This window comes from Canis lupus, chromosome 6 (assembly GCF_048164855.1).
Source record: "Canis lupus baileyi chromosome 6, mCanLup2.hap1, whole genome shotgun sequence".
NCBI lineage: Eukaryota > Metazoa > Chordata > Mammalia > Carnivora > Canidae > Canis > Canis lupus.
Window position 1 is genome coordinate 52,656,922 of NC_132843.1, and position 20,238 is coordinate 52,677,159.

Genomic DNA, 20,238 nt, shown 5'->3' on the forward strand with positions numbered 1-20,238 from the left:
GTGGGGCAGGTGTCGCCGCCTTTCTGTGGCCTCTTCCGCTGGCCCCCGGGCCGTGTTGGGTTCCTCGCTGATGAGCGAGATGGGGGACAGGGGGCGGGCGGGGGCCTCCCCTTGGCGCTGGAAGGGCTCGCACTGATGCTCCGCTCAATGATCTTGGCCATGGCTGTGGCGTTTTCTCCATCGCTTTGTGCCTTTGGGTTTTTCTGCACTTGTCCCTTGCGGTTAAGCGTCGATGCACCTTCGCCTGGAGGGACAGGGGAGGCAGGCCCTCAGGCCCGACCTCTCAGGTGAGCTCTGACTCCTAATAGCTGGATGAGGTTAGGGAGATGCTCCGAGCGCTCACCTCTAAACTGGATGGTGAATATGGATACCTTTCTCAGGATGAAGAGAATTAAAGGACGTACATCTGCCACGGTGCCATGTGTGTAACAGACGTCCTGTAATAAAAATGTTCTTCTCAGACCTCTTTTGGCTTTATTGCTGGTTAGAAGGAGGTGCTTCCTTTTGTAATTGGCTTTCAAATACTGAGTTTGAGTCATTAACGCCTCCGCGGTCCAAGTGCATACTGTTTTTTCTCGTGCTTGTGAATGTGCCTGGAATCCTAGCTCTCCATGTTAAAAGTTTTTTTTTTTTTTTAACATCTTTGAACTCACTTTTTTTTTTTTTTTTTTTTTTTTTAAGATTTTGTTTATTTATTAGAGACACACAGAGAGAGGCGGAGGAGCAGGCTCCAGGCAGGGAGCCCCACGTGGGACTCGATCCCGGGTCTCCAGGATCAGGCCCTGCACTGAAGGCGGCGCTAAACCGCTGGGCCACCCGGGCTGCCCAGGAGCTCACCTTTCAACAGAAGCTACGCTTAAAAGAAAAAAAAAAAAAATGACCTTCATTGTAGAGAGTTTCAAAAAAAATTTTTTTTTTTTTTTTTTTTACATCTGAAGGCAATTCTTCATAATACCCTTATGTAGAAGTTTTTCACATAGGCATGGGCAAAACCCCGCTTAGGTACCAAAGCCGTCTCTTAGTCATTGTGTGGATTCGGAATCCCTGTCTTGAAGGATTTCCACTTGGGAAATGCACAGCCATCCTCCAACTTCAAAACCTTTACTGGTTACATAATACATACCAGGCAGGGTGTTAGGCTTTGGGGGAACAAAGATAAGGAACATGGTTCCTCTTTTCTCCCTCAACCTTATGAGGGACTTCAGTTATTGAAGGAAACATTTCCACTTGGTTTTGCATCTCAGACTTAACATTCAAAAGAACCTAAACCTGTTCTTCCCCCCATTTTTTTTTTTTTTAAGGTTTTATCCATTTATTCATGAGAGACACAGAGAGAGGCAGAGAGGTAGGCTGAGGGAGAAGCAGGAGAAGCAGGGAGCCTTACTCGGGACTCCATCCCAGGACTCCAGGATCACCGCCTGGGCGGAGGGCAGGGGCTAAACCGCTGAGCCACCCAGGGATCCCTTTCCCCCAATTTTCAACACTTTTCAACAAATGAAAGATATGTTTTTAGTAAATCTATACAGTCACATCACCCAAACATAATTATTTTCATGTTTTGAACTTTACATATTATTTTCCTGTCTTTACTTGCAGCATGTCTACATAATCATTAACTTAGGTTTAATTTTGGAAGGGTCCAACATTTTTTTGACCATTGCTGAAATTTTTCTGTAAGACAAGTTTGACCCTATTAAAGTAAATAAAATGAACTGACTATACCTCATTTCGATTTCTGCTGTAAAATTCATATATGCAAAGTAAAATGTCAGAAGAAGGATCAATTCTTGTATTAATGTGATGAAGTTATAGTTTGTTCATTTTTCTTACTGACACATTCTTTAATCTTATTTTACAATAAAACATTTTTAACAATTCCTGATGGTATACAAGTGTACAGTTTATCATATAATTACTACTATTGTAATGAACATAGGATAATTTAATGTCACATATTTGTGTTTGCTGTGTGCATAAGAATTTCAGTCTGATAAGGTTGGTAAGATACACAGGTAACATGGACAGGAGACAAAGTGTTGAGTGCAAATAAAATACTGGAGAGATGTGAAGGAGGAAGAAATTTCTTTCCGTTTAGAAACCAGAAATCCATGGATAATATAGTACTATTCCTCATCTGTCAAAAGTATATTAACTGTACATAGTTTGAAAAGACAATCTTATCCCTGCTCAATTTTGAAAGTATTTTCTTGAAGTATTTTCATTAAACTGTAGTCTACCTAAGAACATTAAATTTTTAAAAGCAAATTAAGCCAGTAAATTGAATCTACTTTCAGTTTCTTACTGATCATTGCCTAAACTTAAAGAAGGCTGTTTTTTAGATTTGTTCTTAGTAGTGAATATCCTATTACTGTGATACTAGTGTCTTCCTTAATTTTTTTACTCTATGTATCAGCATTCCGACAGTTGGATCGAGCATATTCGTAAGTAAAATTATCTTAATTGTTTAATATATTTTGATGTCATTACAGTCTGAGTCCAACATATCTCGGTACAGTTTCGTATTCCTTTCAAATATGTTCTATTAGTGTTAGAGCCTCTGTAAATTTCAGTTACTTAAAATGACCAAATTCCTTTAAATTGTAGTACTTACAGTTTTAAGCTCTTTTTTAGATGGATACCAGAACTGTTGATAATGTCCATATAAACACATTGATATTTTAAATGTTAGTTGTTAAACTGGTTAGACCTATGTAAAACATAATTTGCAGTCTGCTCTCGGTTGACTTTTTCATCTTTATCTGTGTTCTTTAATCTTACTTGGATTTTTTTATTTACTTATTTGGTTAGGAGAAGAGATGAATTAAAGACTAGACTACACAGTTTACTCAAATTTGAGTTATTCTGTTTGCACTTCAGTTGGTTGTGGATATTTATAATTTTCAACTATGTTGACTTTTGAGTCTAATTTTTTAAAGTTTTTTTTTATCCTGAGTATGAGTTATACATTCACTGTAGAAAATTTGAAACAGCAGGCAGCCCCGGTGGTGCAGCGGTTTAGCGCTGCCTGCAGCCCAGAGCATGATCCTGGAGTCCCGGGATCAAGTCCCATGTCAGGCTCTCTGCATGGAGCCTGCTTCTCCCTCTGCCTGTGTCTCTGCCTCTCTCTCTCTCTCTCTCTCTCTGCATCTCTATGAATAAATAAATAAAATCTTAAAAAAAAAAAAAGAAAAAGAAAATTTGAAACAGGGATCCCTCAGTGGCTCAGCGGTTGAGCACCTGCCTTTGGCCCAGGGCATGATTCTGGAGACCTGGGATCGAATCCCACATTGGGCTCCCTGCATGGAGCCTGCTTCTCCCTCTGCCTGTGTCTCTCTCTCTCTGTGTGTCTCTCTTATGAATAAATAAATAAATCTTAAAAAAAATTTTAAAACATGCAGAAAATCAGAAAAGATAATGAAACAATCATTAATCCAACATGGTTAAGGTTTTGGTATAGCACGTTCTCATCTTGATTCTATACAATCTTTCTTTTTTTTTTTTTAATTTTTATTTATTTATGATAGTCACAGAGAGAGAAAGAGAGAGGCAGAGACATAGGCAGAGGGAGAAGCAGGCTCCATGCACCGGGAGCCCGATGTGGATTCGATCCCGGGTCTCCAGGATCACGCCCTGGGCCAAAGGCAGGCGCCAAACCGCTGCACCACCCAGGGATCCCTATACAATCTTTCTAGGCTATTATTATTTGTATATACATGTTTAGATATAGTAAGATTGGGAGTATACTAATTTGGAAGCTTAGTCATTTAGCCTTAAAGTATTGTGAATACTTTAATAGTGTTTTTTTTTTTAAAGATTTTATTCATTTATTCATGAGAAACACAGATTGAGAGAGAGAGAGAGAGAGAGAGAGAGAGAGGCAGAGACACAGCAGAGGGAGAAGCAGGCTCCATGCAGGGAACCTGATGCGGGACTTGATGCTGGGACTCCGGGATCACACCCTGAGTCAAAGGCAGATGCTTAATCGCTGAGCCACCCAAGGATCCCCTTTTTCATAGTTTTAAATGATCTCTAACAATAATTTTAATGATAGCAAATCCTATTCAGTAGATGTACCCACATCCAATAAGTGGTCCTCAATGGCTTGACATACAGAATCTTTTTGAGCTTTTGTTTTCATGTTATTATTTCAGATATTTAATAGTTTCTCTCCATAGGGGCATCTGGGTGGCTCAGTAATTAAGTGCCTTCTGTTCAGGTCATAATCTCAGGGTCTTGGGATCCAGCCCTGTGTCCTACTCCCTGCTGAACAGGGAGTCTCCCTCTCCCTCTCCTCCCCACCCCCAACTTGTGTATGTGTGTGTGTGTCAAATAAATAAAATCTTTAAAAAATAGTTTCTTTACAGAGAATATGGCATTTTGAAACTGTTGTACAAGGCTTCAGATTGGTAGTACTTCCATATTTTTGTGTTTGGGGAAGGGGGGTAGTGATCTCTGTTGACTGACATGATTTAATATTCTAATAAAATATGTTACTGTTTTGCTTTATAGAAATTCTGAAGATTATTGTGGAAATGTTTTTACCTCATATGGACCACCTGACGCTGGAACAGACTTTCTTCTCACAAGTGCTGCCAAAGGTGTAATATCATTTTAATCAGTCTACATGTTCTAAAGGCTGTTTTAATCTAGCCTCAATTTTAGATCATTTGTTCTTAACTGTGGCTCCTTTTTTCCTAATGTATCAGCATATCTGAAATACAAATAATGTAGTCAGAAATAGATCTCATGTGAGAACATGATGGTGAGTGTGATCATTAGGTAATTAAAAATTATTTTAAGTAGTATAGATCCTTTCCTAATTGAATTTACATTATTTATAGCTAATTTTAAATACTCTTGTATTTCATAGCAATTCAATGAAAAATTAGGATTGATGAAGTTAGCTAAGTATCTTCTCTGTAGTTTATTGTTAAATTTCATTGTCTAGAAAAATGGAGCCAATTTTTAGGAAAAGATTATTTATTTTAGAAAGAAAATGGCACAGGAGTGATCATGGGGGAGGGGCAGAAGAAGAGGGAGAGAAAGAATCCCAAGCAGACTCCCCACTGAGTGCAGAGCCCTACACAGGGCTTGATCTCACCACCCTGAGACCGTGACCTGAGTTGAAACCAAGAGTTGGATGCTCAACTGACTCAGCCACCTCGGCACCCCAGGAGCCAAATTTTATTAAAGAAGTCTTAAAATTAAAAAGAGGCTAGAATAGCCAAGAGAAAACATTAAGTTCACCAACTACATTATTACCTTTTAGATATATTGGTATATCTTTTCTCTGAAAAGAGACTTGTTTTTAAATTGTAGGAATTAAAGGTATTTTCTTGCCAAAAATGAAACATTTTAAAATGATTTCTGGATTTAGCTTTGAAGCAGATAATCATCAAGATTCCTATTACTCGTATTCACTTGATTGTTCTCAATCTCATCTCTATCTCAAAGTTTCTTAGAATTTTTTCTTGACCAGCAGAAAAAGATCTAGCTGTTACATATATGATATATATGTATAATTTCATTTACTTTATTGAGTGCCGTTGTTAAACCAGATAATATCCCATAGCTATTACTAATGAAAAATTATCTGATTTTTTTTCCTTTAAAGATATGTCTTCCCTTTGTAGTGTTTTCTGTTACTCTTTATTTATAATGTGCTTGCTTTTTACAGACTGTGAAATTATTTGATGACATGATGTACGAGTTAACCAGTCAAGCCAAAGGACTGTCAAGCCATAATTTAGAAATCCAGACCACTCTAAGGAATATTTTACAAGTATGTCAAATTTATTAGGAAGGACATAGGGAAAGAGCTTAAACACTGTAAGAATTTTTATACTGACATTAATTAGCTATGTATCCTTTATGTAGTGACTCAGTGTTGGAATTAAATTTATAGAATTAAAGATATGAATGCAAAAAGATAAATTTTGTATTTTTTAATACAGTTTCATGCTGAGTAAACATCAAACTGTATCAGACAACAAATAATCAAGATAGCATGCCTTACCTGTAATTTTAAAGCATATATGTACAACATCTGCTGTATGCTTTGATGTGTGGGTTAGGATTCCAACTTTTTTTTTAAACCAAATGGGAGCCAGTTCTTCCAATATTTGTAGTTCTGATAGACTAACATTCAATGAAAGGAGGAACAGAGTGTGCATTTTGCTAACTGCTATATCCCTAATACTTAGCATATTGTCTGATACTTTTCTACGTCTTTGCACAAAAACATACTGTGAATGAAACTTTCCTTATTTCCAGACAATGGTGCAGCTCCTAGCAGCTCTTACAGGATGTGTTCAGCATGTCTGTGCCACACAGGAATCCATCATTCTAGAAAATATTCATAGTCTTCCCTCCTCAGTCCTACATGTAATCAAAAGTACATTTGTACATTGTAAGGTGAGTAATGTGTCTGAGTATACTTTCAATGGCCTGGAATCCACAGGCAAAAGAGCTGAGGGATATAGTGTTTGCATTTAGGATTTTACATATTAGCCTATATTACTGGAATAAACTTTTCATTAGAACAAAACCACCACGTACAGGCATACCTTGTTTTTTTTGCACTTCCCAGATCCTGTTTTTTTACAGATTGGAAGCTTGTGGCAACCCTGTGTCCAGCAAGTCTGTTGGTGTCATTTTTCCAACAACATTCTCTTGTTTCTTGTCTCTGTATCACATTCTGGTAATTTTTACAATATTTCAAACATTTTCATTATTGTGTTTGTTATAGTGTTCTGTGATCAGTGATTATGACTTGCTGAAAATTCAGATCATGGTTAGCATTTTTTAGCATAAATATTTTTAAATTAAGGTATATTCATTGCTTTTTTAAATATAAATTGAATTAATTAACTTATAGTGTATTATTAATTTCAGAGGTAGAGTTTAGTGATTCATCAGTTGCATATAAGACCCAGTGCTCATTACTTCAAGTACCCTCCTTAATGCCCATCACTCAGTTACCCCATCCCCCCACCTACCTCCCCACCAGTGACCTTGTTTGTTTCCTATGGTTAAGATTCTCTAATGGTTTGTCTCCCTCTTGATTACATCTTGTTTTATTTTACCCTCCCTTCCTCTGTGATCCTGTTTTTTTTCTTAAATTCCACATTTGAGTGAAATCACATGATAATTGTCTTTCTCTGATTGACTTATTTCATTTAGCATAATGTTCTCCAGTTCCATCCATGTTGTTGCAAATGGCAAGATTTCATTTTTTTTTTTTTTGATGGCTGATAATGTCATCCTCCTCACCCCCCCCCCCACCACACACACACACCCCACACACACACCCCACATCTTCTTTATCCATTCATCTGTCAATGGATATCCGGCTCTTTATATAGTTTGGCTGTCGTGGACATTGCTGCTATAAACATTGGGGTTCAGATGCTCCTTTGGATCACTACATTTGTATCTTTGGGGTGTATACCTAGTAGTGTCATTGCTGGATTGTTAGGTAGCTCTATTTTTAACTTTTTGAGGAGCCTCCATACTGTTTTCCAGAGTGCTTGCACCAGCTTGCATTCCCATCAGCAGTCGACATAGTGTTATTGCACACTTAACAGACTGCAGTGTAGTATAAATATAACTTTTATATGCACTGGGAAACCAAAAACTTTATTTAACTCATTTTATTGCAGTAGTCTGGAACTGAATCTGCAGTATTTCTGAGGTGCACCTGTATGTAAATTTGTTTCAAAATGTTAAAAGGAAGTGATTATAAAAAAATGGGCTTTTGTGGGTTTTTTGTTGTTGTTTATTCTGTTTCCTTTCTACAAAGAAAGAAGAGACAGATTTGTGTTGAGTTAAAGGAATCCTGAAATTGTTCTATTATGGCAGTGGTGGATCAGATGAATTCCTTAATGATTAGCTGCCTATAAAAAGGACACGAGTCCTTTTGTAGTCCATCTCTATTCCTGAGGCACCTTTAAAGCATAAAAATTAGGATTTGTGGGTCACAGGCAGTTTTGAGCCTGGTATTTATAGGGTGAATAAAATCACTAGTTTAATGCTTCTCTTTGGTGATAGAGTGCTAAAAGTCATGCACCTGACTGAATGTTATGTATGTCCCTTTTAGTTCTATATAATAAAGCACACACTATATAAGGGGTAGTCACTAAACATTTTTTTAATGAGTAAATATGTGATTCAGTAGAAAGCACTGAAGTTATGAGCTTTGATAGAATGACTCAAAATAAATTTGGCCTTAAGCTTTTTATGATTTGCAATTTCTCTCATTTTTATTTGTGATCAGGCTAGTGAATCTATCTATTCTGGACATTTACACCTAGTTTCAGACCTTCTCCAGGCTCTTTTCAAGGAGGCCTATTCTCTTCAAAAGCAGCTAATGGAACTATTGGATATGGTATGCATGGATCCTTTAATAGATGAAAATGATGATGTTTTGAATATGGTAATAGGTGAGTGAGGAAACTTCCTACTTATGTGATATATGTTGACTAAACTGTATATCCATTTAAGTTACTGAACCTAGTGTTGTTTCTAATGCTTCATGGTATTTACTCATTATGTATAAAAAAATTTAAATCCTACCTGATAAATTTTTAATCCTTTAAAGTTTAGAATTTATAAAATTGATATGTGGTGCCTTAACATAGATTTGTATATTCAGTTAATGTTCACCATACATGATTTTTCCCCAGTGATTAGTAAAGTCATGCAACTTTATATCTTGTAAAGTAGTCCAGATTCTGAGGCAGTAACTTTCAGAGTTTTTAAACTATAATTGAGTAAGAAATGAAGTTTGCATTTCTTTCCGGAGAATTATAAGTTGCCTATATATATGTTATGTTCATGACTCTGTATATATAGACTGCATTTATTATATGTAAAATAATACCTGTTTTGCATATAATGTGCTCTGTCATACTATTTTTAGAGAATTACTGAGTGCTACTTCATAATTTTATCACTCACCAGTGGATTATAACCCAGAGTGTGAAAAACAGTAATATATAAGGGCAAAGCTTTATAGCTTTGGGTTAGAGTTAAGTTGGGTTTGTGCTGTGTATCAGGTACCTCCTGCTCTACAAAAAACCACCCCAAAATCTAGTGGATTAAAACAACTGCTTTACTTATTCATGATTCTGTGAGTTAGCAGTTTAGGCTGTGCTTAGCTGGAACGGCTTTCTCTGCTCTACATGGTAACAGCTGGTTCACTCACTCGTGTTTTTGTGGTCATTGACCTCATCCATATCTCACTGTTGGAGGCAGAAGCATGGAGCTGGCATGTATGGCACATCATCCAGGAGGCTAGCCCAGGCTCTGTCACCTGATGACGGCCTCAGGGTCACCATCAGGAGAGGACAAGCCCCAATGTGCAAGCACTATTATCCTGTTGACCAAAGTAAGTCATGGAGCTGAGGCCCAGATCAGTGTGGAAAGAAACGTCCAAGAGTATAGACACAGAAAGGGAAGTCACTGGTCATTTTTATAAGTAAAAGGGAAGCGTAGAAGCTTTCCATAAATACTTTGCAAATTTACTTTAATTCTTCCTTATTTGGTGTTCTTTCCTTTGCAACTTATTTTGCATTTTGGATTAGAATATCTATAGAATATTTCAATTATAAAAGGGCACAGCTTTTATTCTGCTGAACATTTTATTTTAGTTTATTTAGGACATTGAGTTTTATTTAGATATGTGTAAATGTCAAAAATTAGTTTTCTGTAATTTGTAAAAACCGTAAATCAATAATGTGACACTTATTTTAAAAATTATTTTGAAACTTTCTAACTGCATTGCCTATCTTAACAAATGTCTAAACTGTTCAGCAGATAGTTTTAAATTATGAAGAAACTCACCCCATATGACATTTGAATGTCCTCAGAGCTCTGTTTTCTTTTTTTGTAGTTATTCATTCATTGTTGGATATCTGCTCTGTTATTTCCAGTATGGACCATGCGTTTCATGCCAATACTTGGAAATTTATAATTAAGTAAGTTTTTTTTTTTTTGCTTTTGCTTTTTGTAATGTATTTTCAATATCCAAAATCTTAATTATCTCCTGTCCTGGGGCCTTCTCACACTCTCTCCCTCTGCTTGGGTTGCTCCTCTCCATACTCTGCATCTTGCTGACTCCTGTTTATCCTTCACATGTCAGCTTAAGTGTTACGTCCTTGTGATAGTGGTCCTTGCACCTCTTACCTTGAGAATGAGTTATTTTAGATCTTTACTATAGTATCCTGGACTTTTCTAGCTTAGTATTTCTCACAACTGTAATTAATTATTCTTAAAATTATTTAATGTTCTCTCTTGTGCTAGACCACAAGTTCCATGCAGACAGGGCAGAGATTGTATCTTCATTCACTTGTCCATCCTCAAGGCCTAGCAGAATATGTGGAATGTTAGTAAGAGTTCAATAAATTTCATAAAGAGGAATAAGAAATTAGCCACTTAATAAAGCTAACATGACCACTTTAGAGGTAACATCAGCATGTCTTAATGATGCCATGTCTAATAGAGATGATGCATTATGATTTTTACATGTTACTTCAAGTCATATTTTTATGGTCCTATGTTACTTGATGTGTTACTTATGACTGTATTCTTTTTTTTTTTATTCATTTAGGCAGAGCCTTAAGCACCAGTCAGTTATAAAGAGTCAGCTGAAACACAGAGATATAATCACCAGCTTGTGTGAGGACATTCTTTTCTCCTTCCATTCCTGTTTACAGTTAGCCGAGCAGATAACACAGTCAGATGCACGGGTAAGTATGGTGTGACAGCAGCTCTATGTTCATTAGGCAGTTACTCAGTCTCATTTGAATCTATGTATCAGTTTACCTCAAAGGGTTTTGATTTGTTTTTTTGTGGGCATTTTTTTCAATCTATGATTATTTATAGTCCATAATTATTTTTCACCCCAAACATCGCATTAGACTCCTACCTGTATTCTGTCTAGAAACTGGCTGTTGTCCCTCCCACCCACCCCCATCCCCAGCTTTTTATGTAATAACTGGTTTAGACAAGGCATTATCTTCAGAATTCTTTCATTCTTTCCTACCCGAGGTCACAGATCTAACTCCTTAGTCCTGTATTTATTTCAGGTCGTGTGATAGAAGCACAGACTGTCTGTTCTTCACCAACCCTATAGTGATGGGATATGCAGCTGTGTGTGTATGTGTCTGTGGGCTCAAAATCATGCACACTTATATTTATTTTGATTTCAAAAAGTTACAGTGTTGAATTGGCATCCCATTTATGAAACATACTGTATTAAAATTTATAAGTTTATTGGAAATTAATATTTCATTTTCCTATAACAGTTTTATACATAATGACTTTTGTTCTCAGACTAGCCCTTTAAATTTTATTTAACCCATAATGGCCCTAAATTATAGGATTAATAGTTTTCAGGACCTAAGAGTTATATGTAATAATTTCGGTGGGAAAATGAGTTAAATATTCTTCCGTAAAGTAACAGTAACCTCCCTTCCCATTGTGGACTTGCTAGCGGATACAGGCAATTCATTTGTACCTGTGCCCCTCCCTACCCAGCAGCCATGGGGGTGGATGTGTAAGTTCCTCCCTTTGCTACACAGGGTTGCAACTCCAGGAGCAGAGGTTATCTGGAAGGACCCACCCAAGGGGAGGACAGTAGTTTGAAAAGGAGTTCTGAAGTTGGTAAGAAGGAACTGAGGAGCAGCTGTAAGACTTTAGGGTCACCTTTTCCTTCTTGCTTCTCTTCTTTTTCTCTTATCTATTCTCCCCTTACATTCTTTCTTTTCTCCTTTTCTTTCCCACCCCTACTTCCTTGCATCAAGTCTCCTTTCCAGTTCCCCTCACTCTTCTGTGAGGAGGGGGCATTTGGCTGAGTATCTTGTGTTGTGGCAGGAAGGTTGTTCTTCACTTCTGTCCTGTATGTCTATATCCTCAACCCCAACCTCCTCTTGTCTTGCTTTCCTTCTTAAGTTGACCCCACAGACCCTCCAGCTGGTGCTGGGAGAGTAAAATTAGAAGAGATTTGGGACAGGAGAAACATGGAGAGAGTCCAAGCAATAGTATAATGGAAGAGAAAAGAGAAGTCCTGATGGTGCCTGACCAGGGTGGCTATTAGTACACAGAATAGTTAACGTTCAGCTTCTATACACCATTTGTATGTAGAAATCAAAGAATAAATTATAAACTATCCTAACCATCCAAGCAAATTTTCATGCTTTCCTTGTGAAAATTTGGCACTGATAAAGGGACTAGCACTACTCACTGTCCATTGCCTGAAATGGAGTTTTGAGGTTCTGTGGTTTCTCCCTTCTGAACTCTAAATTCTGAGCAGGAACGCCCTCTGCTGTTCACTATTGATATTTATTCAGGAATTAAATGATTATTTTAAGTCTTCCAAGCAATTTTCTCGCTTTGTTTTCAAAAGCATCAAAATAAAACTACCAAATTTAATAGCTGCTATGCTATTTATGAAAGCATACAGATGTATCAGTCCCTGTAGTAGGTTCCTAGGCCTGCTATAAGGGCACCTGGGTGGCTGAGTGGGTGAGCATCTGCCTTTGACTCAGGTGGTGACTCATGTGGTGATCCTGGGGTTTTGGGATTGAGGTCTGTATCGGGCTCTCTGCAGGGAACTTGCTTCTCCCTCTGCCTCTCTCTGTGTCTCTCATGAATAAATAAAATCTAAAAAAAAAAAAAAAAAAAAAAAGATGAAATTACCACAGGCATGCCTAGGTGGCTCAGTGGTTGAGCATCTGTCTTTGGCTGAGGTTGTGATCCCAGGGTCCTGGGATGGAGTCCCGCATCAGGCTCCCTGCAGGGAGCCTGCTTCTCCCTCTGCCTATGTGTCTGCCTCTCTCTCTCTGTCTCTCGTGAGTAAATAAATAAAATCTTAAAAAAAAAATTACCATAAATTGAGTGCCTTACACAATTTATTATTCCATAGTTCTAGAGGAGACAAGTCTATAATGTATCAGAAGGAACATGTTCTTTTGAAAGGTCTAGGGTAGAGTCTGCTCCATGCCATTCTGTTAGCTTCTGGTGTCACTGGCATTCCTTGGTGTATAGCTGCAGAACTCCTTTCTCTGCCTCCATCATCACGTGATATTCTCTCTCTGGGTCCTCACATCATTTTCATATAAGGACAAGACACCAGTCATACTGAACTGAGGGTATACCCTATTCCAGTGTAGCTTCAGCCTACCTAATTATATCTTTCCAAATAAAGTCATATTCTGTGGTACTGGGGATTAAAACTTTAACATATCTTTTTAACAGTCTCCTAAGATTGACATTTATTCTCTATTAAGTTTTGAACACAGTTTCAAAAAGAGAATGTCATATTAGATTTTTTAACATATAGTTTTTTAACACCAGTGATTTAGTTTTTCTTTTTTAAATTTTTTTTAAAGGTTTATTTATTTATTCATGAGAAACACAGAGAGAGAGAGAGAGGGGCAGAGACACAGGCAGAGGGAGAAGCAGGCTTCATGCAAGGAGCCTGATGTGGGACTCGATCCCGGGTCTCCAGGATCACACCCTGGGCTGCAGGCGGTGCTAAACCGCTGCACCACCGGGGCTGCCCAGTGATTTAGTTTTTCTATAAAGATAGGGAAATTTATTTATCAGGCATTTAAAAATAAATTTAATTTCCACTGTAATTGCTACCTTTGTTTATATAATGCTTATAGAAATTGATATTTGGAAAATAAACATATACTTTTCCATATAAATATATAGCTTATTATAAATGTAAAAATACTTTTTTAAAAGATTATTTATTTGAGAGAGAGCATGTGCACAGGGAAACGGAGTGGGAGAAGTAGACTCTCCATTGAGTAGGGAGCCCAATGTGGGGCTCCATCCAAAGGTAGGTGCTTTAACCAACTGAGCCACCCAGGTGCCCGTAAAATATTTTTAATCGAAGTATAGTAGGCTTACAATATTATATTAGTTTCAGATATACTACATAATGATTTGTTGACATTTGTGGGCAATATTAAAATGCTCATCACAATTAAGTTACCACTTGTCACCATATAAAGTTATTACAATACCATGGAGTATATTCCCTATGCTGTACCTTTCATTCTTGCAGCTTTTCATTCCTTAACTGGAAGCTTGTGCCCCTCACTCCCCTTCACCCTTTTTGGTCATCCTCTTACATCATCTTCCACCCCCACCTCTGGCAACCATCATTTTGTTCTCTGTACTTAATGAGTCTGTTTCTATTTTGTTTTGTTTTGTTTTTTAGATTCCACATGTAAGTGAAATCACATAGTACCTGTCTTTCTTGGTCTGACTTCTTTAACTTAGTACAATATGCTCTAGATCAGTCCATGTTGCGAATGGCAAAATGTCATTCTTTTTTGTGGCTGAGTGATGATAGTCCAGTGTGTGTGTGTGTGTATGTATGTATGTATGTATGTATGTGTGTACACATTACATCTTCTTTATCCATTTCATCTATCATTGGAAACTTATGTTCTTTCCATATCTGGGCTATTGCAAATAATGCTACAGTAAACATGGAGGTACATATATGTTTTTGAATTAATGTTTTCATTTTCTTTGGGTAAGTACCCAGATGTGGGACTACTAGATAATATGGTATTTCTATTTTTAGTTTTATAAAGAACCACCACACTATTTTCCATGGTGTCTACCCAGTTTATTCCCACCAACTGTGCATGAGGATTCCCTTTTCTCTACACTTACTATTTCTTATTTTTTTGATGCTAGCCTTTCTGACACGTGTAAGGTGATATCTTGGTTTTGATTTACATTTTCCTAATGATAGTGATGTTGAGCTTCTTTTCATGTATCTGTTGACCATCTGTATATCTTCTTTGGAAAAATGTCTATTCAGGTCCTCTGCCCATTTTTTAATCAGATTGTCTGCTTTTTTGGTGTTGAGTCATAGGAATTCTTTATGTATTTTGGATATTAACTCATTATCAGTATATTATTTGCAACTTCTCCCTTTTGTTGCTTTTCATTTTGTTGATGATAAACATGTACTTCTATATCTGTATGCCTATACTTAGCTTCATTGCATGCTACATTTAGCTTTATTAGTATTTTTGTTTTATTTTTAAAGAAAGGATGCTTGGTATTTAGAAACATTGAAAATGATCTCCCCACACCTTCTTTGTTGACATTAGGATGCAAACTTTTTTCTTCTTTCTTTCTTTCTTTCTTTCTTTCTTTCTTTCTTTCTTTCTTTCTTTCTTTCTTTCTCTCTCTCTCTCTCTCTCTCTTTCCTTCCTTCCTTCCTTCCTTCCTTCCTTCCTTCCTTCCTTCCTTCCTTCCTTCCTTCCTTCCTTTTTTTTTCTTTTAAGAGAGAAGGGGGAGGGACAGAGGGAGATCTCTAGCAAGTTCCCCTCTAAGCGCAGAGCCCAATGTGGGGTTCCATTCCAGGACCCTGAGATCATGACCTGAGCCGAAATCAAGAGCTGGATGCTTAACCAACTGAGCCACCCAGGTGCCCCTATAAACTTTCTGTTTTAAGCTATTCAGTAAATCAAGATGGGAAAATAAGTTTTACACTTGCTTTTTGAAAATATCAAAATAAAAAATTCTAGATTTAATGAATCTGGTTAGTAATGAAGTTTAAAACGAGATCCTCTGACCAAACGTTTTAAAATTTTCCCCTTGAATGAGAAAGAAAAATTGACAGTAGGCAAACACGATAAGTTGTATGTTACTGGCCATTCATTTAATAAGTATTTCCAGAGTTTTTACTCTGTGTAAGTCAAATTTTTTGCCCTCAACAATTTGCAGTCTAGGCCTGGAATAGTGTGATGTTTGGAGACCTGGATGTTGGCTGATAAGAGTAAAGGTAGGAACCCAATCATGAAATCAGGGAAGATTTCTTGTGATATGACATCTAAGCCTAAGATTTCTTATTGAGTATATTAGAAGGTCAGTGTAGATTTGTCTTTAATTTCTGTACTTTTAAGCTTCCATAGCACTCTATAAGAAAATTCATGTTTATTTTTATCAGAGAATGGTGAATTTTCATCTAACGTATTTCTGGTGAGGAATTGTTTCCAAACATTGTTAATAAAGATCACAATGAAGGGTCATATTTAATTAATGGATCATCCAGTTCTGTTTTGATTGGTTTCTTTAAGGTTTTGCCACATTGGAAAGAAATCAAAAATAGTCAATTAACATTAAAGTTAAGATAGGGTATTTCATACTAAATTCTCAGAATTAAAGACAATAAGGTATCTATTTGACTTAATTTTATTGTACTAATTTAAGCTTTCTGGATTACAGTGTATATTAACACATAGGGAGTGACAAAACAACCCACATTTATTGAGTTAAGTTGCCTACTTAAACCTCACCATAACTATAGGATAAGCCACATATTGCAATCTCAAAGAGGAGTTTAATAACCTTCCCAAGGTATGTAGTAGCTGTAGTAGGGCCAGAATTTCAGTCCAGACAGGATGACTCCATAGTCTCTACTCCCCCACATACACATAGCTATCTTGGTATTACCACTGTTTTATCAGTTTGCAAATTTCACACACACAAAACCCTCACATCATGATACAGAAATATTTAACATGGTAAGTGAAATCCTACCTTCATCTTCTAGAGAGAACCACAGGTAAAATTTTGATTTATTTTTGTGGGGTTAGGAAGCAAATTGACACGCTTTTAAATAATAATAGGATGATATACATACAGTTTTACAGCTTGATTTTTCACTGAATTATCTTAGGGCTTTTTGTGTCTGTGAAGATAAATCTACCCAATTCTTTTAATAGCTCTATGCAATTAGTTTATGAAAATACCTTGAATTTATTAACCCATTCTCTAGGTGACAGATACTTGATCCATTTCAGTTTTCACTATATAAAAAGAGTTGTATTGCATTTCTGTCCTAGCTAGTATTTCTATAGGATATATTTCCAGAAGTGGAACTGCTACTGGGTTAAGGGGATTCAACACTAGCTTTTAATAATAATGCAAAGAATGTATTATCTTATGCTCCCAGAAATGGTAAAACAAAGTGCCTATTACCCCACTTCTTCAGTAACTTTGGGATATTACCAGTCTTTTTTTTTTTTTTCATATTTGCTAATCAAATAGCCTTTTCCTCAAAAGGTACAGAATGAGGTCATAATTTGAATTTTTTCAGTATTAGTTTATTGGCAATTTGTATTTTCTGTGAACTGCCTTCTCATGTATTTTTCCTGTTTTCTTTCACATGTCATTCTTTTATTAATTTGAAACTTTTTTTCTTTTGACCATCTGTTGATCTCCATATAGCAAAAAGCAGTAAGGTATTTAAATTTCTTTCACTTTCAGACCAACCAGGAATGATCACCTACCTCTTTTGCTTCATAACTTAAGATTTCTCTTCAGTAGAGTTTAATTTTTTGAAATATCTGTCATTTGGTATTTGTGTTGCTACTAACAATTCAGAGAAGAATTATGTTTGCTTGGAAAAGATTTATACTCTGTTTATTAAGAGATCTTTTTAGAAAATATTGTCTCATTTACAAGGTTAGTTAATTTCATTCTTATTATGCTTTCTTTTTTCCTTCTTTGGAACAGGATAATGCTGATTATAGATTATTTCAGAAAACACTCAAATTGTGTCGTTTCTTTGCTAACTCCCTTTTGCACTATACTAAGGTAAGGACTATTTTTTATAATGTGTAAATGTGAAATCTATAATAAATAATAAATTGTCCTACTTCTGTCATTCCTGCCAAATTAATCTTTTGAAGGTATTTTGTCAACATATTTTATAGGTTTTCTAAAAAATATTAAATGTTGAGCATCCAGTATCTCATTTGAGTTGCTATCATTATCATGTTATTATTTTTATTAAATTCTCTGAAGAATTATTTTTTAAGTATAAATATAAATAAAATTATAAGGACAAGCCAATTTTCAGAAGATAATTCAGTTTGGCTTTAAATGCTGTTTATTAATTTCTATCTTATTTTTAAATTTTTAATTGAAATATTCAAAGCTTTAAAACTGTATACTAATTTTAAGAAGACTTACATATTGGGGAGTCATCAGATAGTTGAAGTTCTATGAATAGACTAGATAAGCTAGTTCTATGAATAGACTAGATAAGCTAGCAAGACAGAATATTTGGAGAGAAGAGCAGAAAATGCTTTAACAGCCAAAGAAACATCATTAGTAATAGGTACTGCTGATTTAAAAAAAAAAAAAGAAATGGTTGTCTATGTTGAATTTGTCCTTAACTTTGTCTTCCTCTCTGAAGGAAAAGGTAAGGCTCTCCAGTGACTTTATTACACTCAGAATTCCATGACAGGCACACTGACTCCTGACACATTGTCAGCCTGTTTGATGTGCTTCCGAACTGGTCCTTCTGGGCAACTGCTACTTACCATAGTTGGCTGCTCTAACACTCAGTTCCCTACAGCTTACAGGATGTGTATTTCTGGGTAGGGGCCCATTGGTGGAAGGGTCCTGGCACCAATGGCACTTGATAGGCAATTACCTATCTGATATTTGTTTGATATGTAGGAGGCAGAATTATGCCTAATTATGCCATTTTTAATCAATCATTTTCTATCAGAGGAATTTTTAATTTTTAAAATATATCCTCAGTTTTTTTCTATATCCTATAGTACAATAAGAACTATTTATTTTTTCCTAAGAGATAGCCTAGCCATAATGGAGCAATTACAACTGTACTCAAATCCTAACTTTGCTGGTTTTCAGCTATGTAACTTGATCAAGTTACTTGATACTTTAGCTTTCTATATTATGGAATAATAGTATGTCATAAAATTTCTGAGAGGACTAAGATAAAGTGATATACCTAAAGTCATTTGCTACATGTCTACGGAGCACTTGGTAGGTACTCAGTGATAGCTGCTAATTATGGTTTTGGTGATAGTTTTAGTGGTAAATTAGGTGCTTAGCCTTAGCCTTAGCCTTTTATTCTCATACAAGAAACTTTTTTTTTTAACATGGCACATCCAGAATTTTATTTTATTTTGCATGCCTTTGTGAGAAGATATGTATACATACGGAGAATGAATAGAGTTGTTTTATTTTAGGAATTTCTTCCTTTACTTTCTGATTCTTGCTGTACATTGCACCAGCTTTATCTTCAGATACACAGGTAAGAAGAATGCCATGTGATTACTAAAATGTAACAGTGCCATATGAACCATACAAAGGTTAAAAGTGTATGCCATTTAAAATAAAACACAAGAGTAATTTTTTTTACTATTTTAGTATATTTTTATCTGCTTGTTTAAAATAATTGAAGATTTAAAGAGTAGATTCCATGTGAGTTTTACTTCTCTTTGTATTCTTAACTAGTACCTTATAACAGGTACCTTATACCTATACTACCTTAACTAGTACCTTATACCAATTATACCTTATAATTGGTATGATGATAAATACCAAAGGCCAAAAAAAAAAAGAGGTTATATATACATGGATATATTGTTTTTTATCTTTGTAGCTTTTTGTTTTATTTCTAGAAATTTAAGTTAAGTAGTAGTTAACTCCGTCTCAGAAAAACAAAACAAAAAAAAAGTGAATTACAGTAAAGAATCATTTAAATAGGGGCTGAGTGATATGTGTAATTGCAGACCTCCAAGGAGCCCTCAATTTGACACTAAAATACTCTGTCAACTCATTTGTCCAGCATTTGTCCAGCAGTCCTCTATTCTCCTAGACAGCATTTTCCATGCCTCTCCTTCCTTAAACTTTCCACATCTCTCACCCCTCCTCCCCATTCTCCTTGTCAGTTCATGTCCTCACTGTGTCTGTCACTGAAAAAGATGAAAGCATGATTTCCTCCACACGTTGACTGTGCTGCTTGGGTCTTGGTCTGCATATTCCCTGTTCCCGTGAAGGAGTTTTCTGTGCACCAGCCCAAGGCGAGCCTCCATGCCTGCACTGGTTCATCTGCCTGCACATGTTCAAGGACCTTGCTCAAGCAACTGTTTCCTTTCCCTCTTGCATCAGTAGTCTTCCCTCCCTACCGGGTTTTCCTTGTCAATATCCAGCATGTTATTTTTCTTATGGTAAGAATACAAAACTAAACCTCTCAACTTCATATCCTCCTCCACATGCCTTCCACTTCTGTTTAAAACAAACTCCTAGGAGTTGTCTGTCTATATCACTGTCTCTACTTTGTTTTCTTGGGACTGTTCTAGACAGGCTTTCCATTCCATCACTTCACTAGAACTTCTCGTCAAGGTCATCAGTGACATCCACATTGCTACATCCAGT

The 20,238-nt window shown here is 36.3% G+C and overlaps 1 protein-coding gene across 4 annotated transcripts in view; it reads left to right on the top strand.

Annotated features, from left to right (window-relative positions):
• FIRRM (FIGNL1 interacting regulator of recombination and mitosis) overlaps positions 1-20,238 on the top strand; it is a 43,590-nt gene that overhangs the window by 224 nt on the left and 23,128 nt on the right. For 2 of the 4 annotated variants that reach the window (XR_012032989.1, XM_072830532.1), the window contains exons 2-10: positions 2,402-2,441; positions 4,510-4,598; positions 5,678-5,782; positions 6,274-6,414; positions 8,276-8,441; positions 9,893-9,977; positions 10,610-10,748; positions 17,557-17,637; positions 19,047-19,111. Coding sequence is in view for 3 of the 4 variants with exons in the window: in XM_072830532.1 (XP_072686633.1) it covers positions 2,402-2,441; positions 4,510-4,598; positions 5,678-5,782; positions 6,274-6,414; positions 8,276-8,441; positions 9,893-9,977; positions 10,610-10,748; positions 17,557-17,637; positions 19,047-19,111 (911 nt within the window). In the remaining variant the exon portion in view is untranslated. Of the gene's footprint in view, positions 1-32; positions 288-2,401; positions 2,442-4,509; positions 4,599-5,677; positions 5,783-6,273; positions 6,415-8,275; positions 8,442-9,892; positions 9,978-10,609; positions 10,749-17,556; positions 17,638-19,046; positions 19,112-20,238 lie in introns of those variants that run through there. The other 2 variants (XM_072830533.1, XM_072830534.1) reach the window with 2 other exon arrangements.